General features: G+C 38.1%; 1 protein-coding gene across 1 annotated transcript in view; it reads right to left on the bottom strand.

Annotated features, from left to right (window-relative positions):
* Positions 1-4,362: 4,362 nt before the first annotated feature.
* Positions 4,363-6,026, bottom strand: part of LOC121382120 — a 29,114-nt gene continuing 27,450 nt past the window's right edge. The window contains exon 4 of the mRNA XM_041511624.1: positions 4,363-5,354. Within this exon, the coding sequence (XP_041367558.1) occupies positions 5,035-5,354 (320 nt within the window). The 3' untranslated portion in view covers positions 4,363-5,034. The remainder of the gene's footprint in view (positions 5,355-6,026) is intronic.

Genomic DNA, 6,026 nt, shown 5'->3' with positions numbered 1-6,026 from the left:
GCCGTCTTAATATTTGTAAGAAGCCCAAACTGGATTTTGTCTTCAAATAATGTCGTACGTACGAAAAAATATATTTTAGGAAATAAAATGAAATTTAACCTTGTACAAATATTAGAACGATGAGAAATACGTTTACTATACAGCCACTAATATTTTATGCAGAAAAATATATTTGATATGTAATTACAGTCGTTAAAAAGTCTCATTTAGTCGATAACATTTTTAAAATTGCAGCAAAATCAGGAATGTCCCTTTAATATGAGATTGGCTATATGCCCCTCAAGTGGTATGTGCAATTGGCTATTCTGCAGATTTCAGACACACGTACTAGGTTTATGGTCCTGTTATTTAAAAAAAAAAAGATAACTGATGATGAAATATTGATGATAAGAGAGATTTTACATGTTTTATCAAACTGATATTCAAAAATTGCGAATACACCTATGTAACTGAGAATTTGGGTCTATTACTTTTTACACTTGATTCATCAGAGTACATTATATTAAGTTGTGTACATGTAGATTATAAATAGCTAAATTAATGAAATCACTTGACGAACATAAAAACTGTAATAAGCTGAGTATTTAAAAATGTATTTTTTAATAATAAAAAAACATTACAGTAATTGTTTTTATTTAGTTTTTTTAGTATGATGTTGGCAGGCGAGTGTGCAAGGGTTTTTTCAATATATTTTGCTGGGTAGCATAACTCAAACCCCTCCCCCTAAGCTTCCCTTTCCATATTCTATACACCTTCTCCCCCAACTAAAATTCTTGGTGGTTTGTTTTCAATAGTTTTTTTGATCCGAAATATGGGACATAACCAGTAACTGGGGAATGACCAGCTACGAGTATTGAGTTATCTCCCTCTATGAAAATGTGGTTAATACTGATATGACGACTGAATAAAATGATATTGCATGCGTGAAATTGAGATTTTCCCAATTACAGATACGGAAGCACGGGGAGTGTTTTGGGAGTTTCAAATCCATATGAATTTCTAAGTACCCTGAAAAATTCACTGTTGCAAATGAATACAGTGAATTTATTTTTGTTTTGTGGGGAATATGTAATATATGCGTCGGCTTCATGTTTTGGAGTGTGTATTGCCATATATATTGCATGTTAGTGTACTTTTAAAAAATATAGGTTCCCCTTTTAAACGTTGTACTCCTACCTGCTTACTAAAATTGCCCCTTTTAAACGTTGCATCCTCCACAAAAGTACTGCGTCTGCTCCTGAATTTTCTTTTCTTTTCTAGAGTAGATGTGCAACTAGTAACTGGGAAAATACACCATTGACTAATATGCAGTATGTAAATCATACGGTAACAACATAATTACAGCCCCATACTAAACACAATAAATTGATAACACTGCCACTGTGGGGTAATTCGTGGGTGAGCTCATCCTGTGCCCAATTTTGTATATTCCTCACCTTCATAAACACAACACCACGACTGATATATCAAAGGCCGTGGTATGTGCTATCATGTCTATGGGATGGTGCATATAAAAGATGCCTTGCTGCTAATTGGAAAGAGTAGCCCATGAAGTGGCGAAAGCGGGTTTCCTCCCTCAATATTTGTGTGGTCCTTAGTCATATGTCCGACGCCATATAACCGTAAATAAAATGTGTTCAGTGTGTCGTTAAATAAAACATTCTCTTCCTTCATAAACATGGAATAATACGGCATTCTTTCGAACTAGGGTGTGTGTGTGTGTGTGTGTGTGTTTAAAACGTAGCCCAGCGTTATTTGCTGTCCTGTCTGTGGGATGGTGCATATTATAAAATATCCTGTGCTACCAACGGGAAAATTAGTGGGATTCCTCTCATATCATATGTCAAAATTACCAAATGTTCAATATCCAGTAGCCGATGATTAATAAATCTGGTATGTCAAAGGCCATGGTATGTGCTATCCCGTCTGTAGGATGGTGCATATAAAAGATCCCTTGCTACTAATGGAACAATGTAGCGGTTTCCTCTATCTCAAAATGACCATATGTTTGACATCCAATAGCCGATGATTAATAATCAATGTGCTCTAGTGGTGTCGTTAAACAAAACAAACTTTATTTTAATAAATCGATGTTCTAGTGGTATCGTTAAACAAATAAGGTTTTTATGCCCAGTGATAAAGCGCTCACCTGATGCGCAGTCGGTCTAGGATTGATCCCTGTCGGTGGGCCCATTGGGCTATTTCTCGTTCCAACCAGTTTACAACTACGACTTTTATATCAAAAGTCGTTGTATCTGCTCTCCTGTCTGTGGGATGGTGCATGTAAAAGATCCCTTGCTACTTAAGGAAACATGTAGCGAGTGTTCTCTCTCAGACTAAATATACAAATTATCAAATGTTTGACATCCAATAGCCGATGATTATTAAATCAGTGTGCTGCAGTGGTGTCGTTAAACAAAACAACCTTCTTTTTTTTCAGACATAAGTCACAATTTATACGTACACAAAACACACAGACGACAAACTCCAAATACGTACAAAATTATTTATTCTGTCTACATCCTATGTTTTCACATTTATTTAGTAAACAGTTCATCACATTAAAGATTGATATAGGATGGAGTTTGACAATGGTCTCTTATGATAATGTTGGATGTTACCATTTTAATAATAACCAACTACTCTCAGCTCTTCGTGTAATTTGGCAACTTCGTTGTCCTATCAATAAAACCCATTACAAAGTCAGAGATTCCCCTAGCCAGTAGGAACACGCTGTTCCAACGCTACTAGCGTAATGTAATTGAAGTTATTTCGGGGAGGGGAGGGGTACAGGCAAACGAATTGCTAAATGCTTTTTTTTCTTTTGTGCTCAGAACTAGGCCCATAGCCGGAGTACTGGGGTGCGTCGGCACCATGAACAATTTTTGTAACACCCTCTCTTTAGAATCTACTGTGGGTGTGGGTAATTGTTTTGGCATGCTTCCATCAGAGAACTGTTCAAGCACGCCTGTGGTGGTCACAATCTCTGACTTCGCCTGAGTTCTGTCCATGACATAAGAATCTACTATTGAATGCGCCTCGCCTCCGTAACACCAGTTGGCTACGTTCCTTCTCGGAATAGGCCCAATCCCCATGTTGATACCAAATGTAACAAATAAACCAACCTTCATAGAGGTGTTCGAACCAGGGGCCCTGAGTATGAGAATCCAGCGCTCTTTCATCTTGGCTAATGGGCAATTTCCACTACTGCCAGCAGGAGCACTTCATATCAACGCTGCTAAATGTTAGTAATATATCGTCTTGAAACGGCAGTCGTTTTACTTCAGGAATGGTATAATAAGAGGGTGCGTGTAGGTGTTTGGAGACAGTTGCATCCAATGAAGACCAGTGGCGGATCCAGAAAATCCATTTAGGGGGGCCCCAGTGACATGAGATGGAATGCCAAGGGAACTTTGGGGGAGGTTTGGAGGGGGATCATAAAAAAATGAAAAAATTAATATATAATAAAATTATAACTATCGCAAAATTTAGGGGGACCGGCCTCCTGAACGCGCAATTGTAACCGGTTTAAGTTTTAAAGGCACTTGGTCATCTTAAATCACTGGTATTTCCGTCTAAATCTTTGTTGCTTGAAACAGTACGTTTCCTTATTTATAGTGAATGTATAGTAATGCAAAATGTATTTTCGAGTGTATATCACGTACAAAATCGTCAACAGGGTTGGTCAAACTGTATTTCCGAGTATAGTGTCAATAACCTACCAAATCGTCAAGCACTTCATAATTTAAAATTTTCAAATCTTACCAGGAGACGTGTAAGATTTTGGAGTTGTGATACGCCTTTCTTGCTTTAAATAGTAGCTTACCTCTATAGTAACGCAAACTGTATTTCCGAGTGTTTATCACCTACAAAATCGTCACGCACTTGACAACCTAAAATTTTATCAAAAATGGTTACGATCGTGTAAGTTTTCTAAGTTGCCACATATCCTGACGATTCAGCAGAATACATTTTTAAAAGGTACATACAAAAACCAAGTACCATCAATATTCTTACGCACTCCACATGGTCACATCAAGGCAGTGTCTTAATTAAGCTTCTACATACGATATACCCTGACTGGACGTACGCTGAATGTACGTTTCTAGCAGAACTGCTATGTTTTTAGATGACCATGTACATTTAACAACTAATCAATTAAACTATTTGGCGTGGGAACAGTCTACAATTGGTATGGAAAGACATATTTGATATATATTCGAAGACAAAAAACAAATTCCAAATAATGTGCTAGAGATCTTATAATTTGATTAATGAAGATGTACTGAAGTAACAGGAAACCAGTTAATAAATCTATGTGTTAAGTTAGGTAAAACAACAAACACTTTTTCCTCTTCTCCCCCCCCCCCCCCCCCCCCCCGTTAACTTAACTGCAAATGCATAAATGAGCTGATAAACTCGGCTTCTGAAACACCAAGGAAAGATTTCTTTTAACACTCTCTTGTGTTACAAGGTATGCTTTTCCATGTTGATGTATGCGGCTTTTTTATTCTTTCAACAACTAAGTAAATACTGAGCGTAAACAACAAAAACAAAAAACAGAAAACACATAGACAGCTACACAGTCAGTTCTTAGAGGTAATGTTAAAATAAGCGTAACTTCCAAAGCCTCCGGTCGGTGGTAATTAGTTTACGCCAAATTGTGTTGACGTGCACCATGGCGGTGGAATTTAAAACACGGAATATTTTGACTTTCCGTGCCAAAATGCGTTGAACCCAACAGATGAAATTGTGGTTATCAAATGCGTGTTTTGGTTCTAAGCCTGTTCGAATGTATCAGTCATAATTCAAGGCCGTAACCTTTGAATGGTTCTGAAGCTGTTCGAATGTTCCAACCAATCCGAGACAGTCGCTTACGATTGCTTTTCAAACTGTCAAATCTGAACCAATCATAATATCCAAGACAATCGCTTTTGGTTGGTCCTGATGTTTTTCTAAGACTGCACCAATCATAATCCACGGCAGTCACTTTTGATGAGACATGAATGCCCTCAAATATCCAATCAAAAATCTTCACTCACAGCTTACGGCCGCTGGTCGGTGCCCAGGGCAAGACCGTCTTCCGAAATGGTTATACCTGCATGCGTCTATTCGCGTCTCGGTGCCACGGCACGACACATTCGTCATCCATCCCGAGCTTGATTTGTGTGACCTATCCTTCCCATCTCTTATCCAACCGGAAGTATAACCCAGCTGCTTGCATACAACCTGAGCCTCGTTCCGACTGAAGCCGTGTGAGCAGATGGGACGCCATCTACCGCTGTGGTATATCTCTATTAGCCCCGTGCTGACGTCGTTACTTTCTTCGATTGGTACCAACTGGACCATGTGGTCTGAAAATAAAAAGATTTAAAAACAAACTGAACTCTAATCAGAGAGTTATTGTATTAAATATACGTCTATTATGTAGGCCTATGTGGGCTATTATGGATAAGCCGTTTGTTCTTAAAGCAATAAAATATGTTTCAATCAATAATTTATAGGTACGGCGGAAGCAAGTAGACATTGGGGACGCTGACTGAGATCGAGGGCACAAAGCAAAGTTTGTAAGGGATTCGGGGGTATGCTTCCCTGTAAACTTTTGAAAACTAGATGTCCTGAAATGCAATATCCTGCATTCTACAAGTAAAATCCATCTCTGCCTTAAGATTTACCCATAACGTCATCAATTGCTGAAACCAAACACTGTATATTAATGCTTTCAAAATATTATTTCTTTCTAAGACGAGGGGCATTGACTAATATTTTTATTTCGTACCTTTCAATAATTCTTATACTAGTACTTTTTTCTTGTGACATACTTTACTCTGTACATCGCTCAAAAAAGTAACGCCATCAAGTCTTTGTTTGGAATGGGATGGACACATGCAGGGTTGCAGACAATTACCGTAGCTGCGATATGAATTGCCTTAAGTAAATGGATTTACTGGTAGCACTTTTTTTGCCGCTGCATTAAAATTACTGCCGTCGGTTGAAGGCTCAACATCTACGTCAAAAACCTTTCA

Source organism: Gigantopelta aegis, chromosome 9 (assembly GCF_016097555.1).
Source record: "Gigantopelta aegis isolate Gae_Host chromosome 9, Gae_host_genome, whole genome shotgun sequence".
NCBI lineage: Eukaryota > Metazoa > Mollusca > Gastropoda > Neomphalida > Peltospiridae > Gigantopelta > Gigantopelta aegis.
Note: the sequence above shows the minus strand (reverse complement) of the source record. Positions and strands in the feature narration are given on the sequence as shown.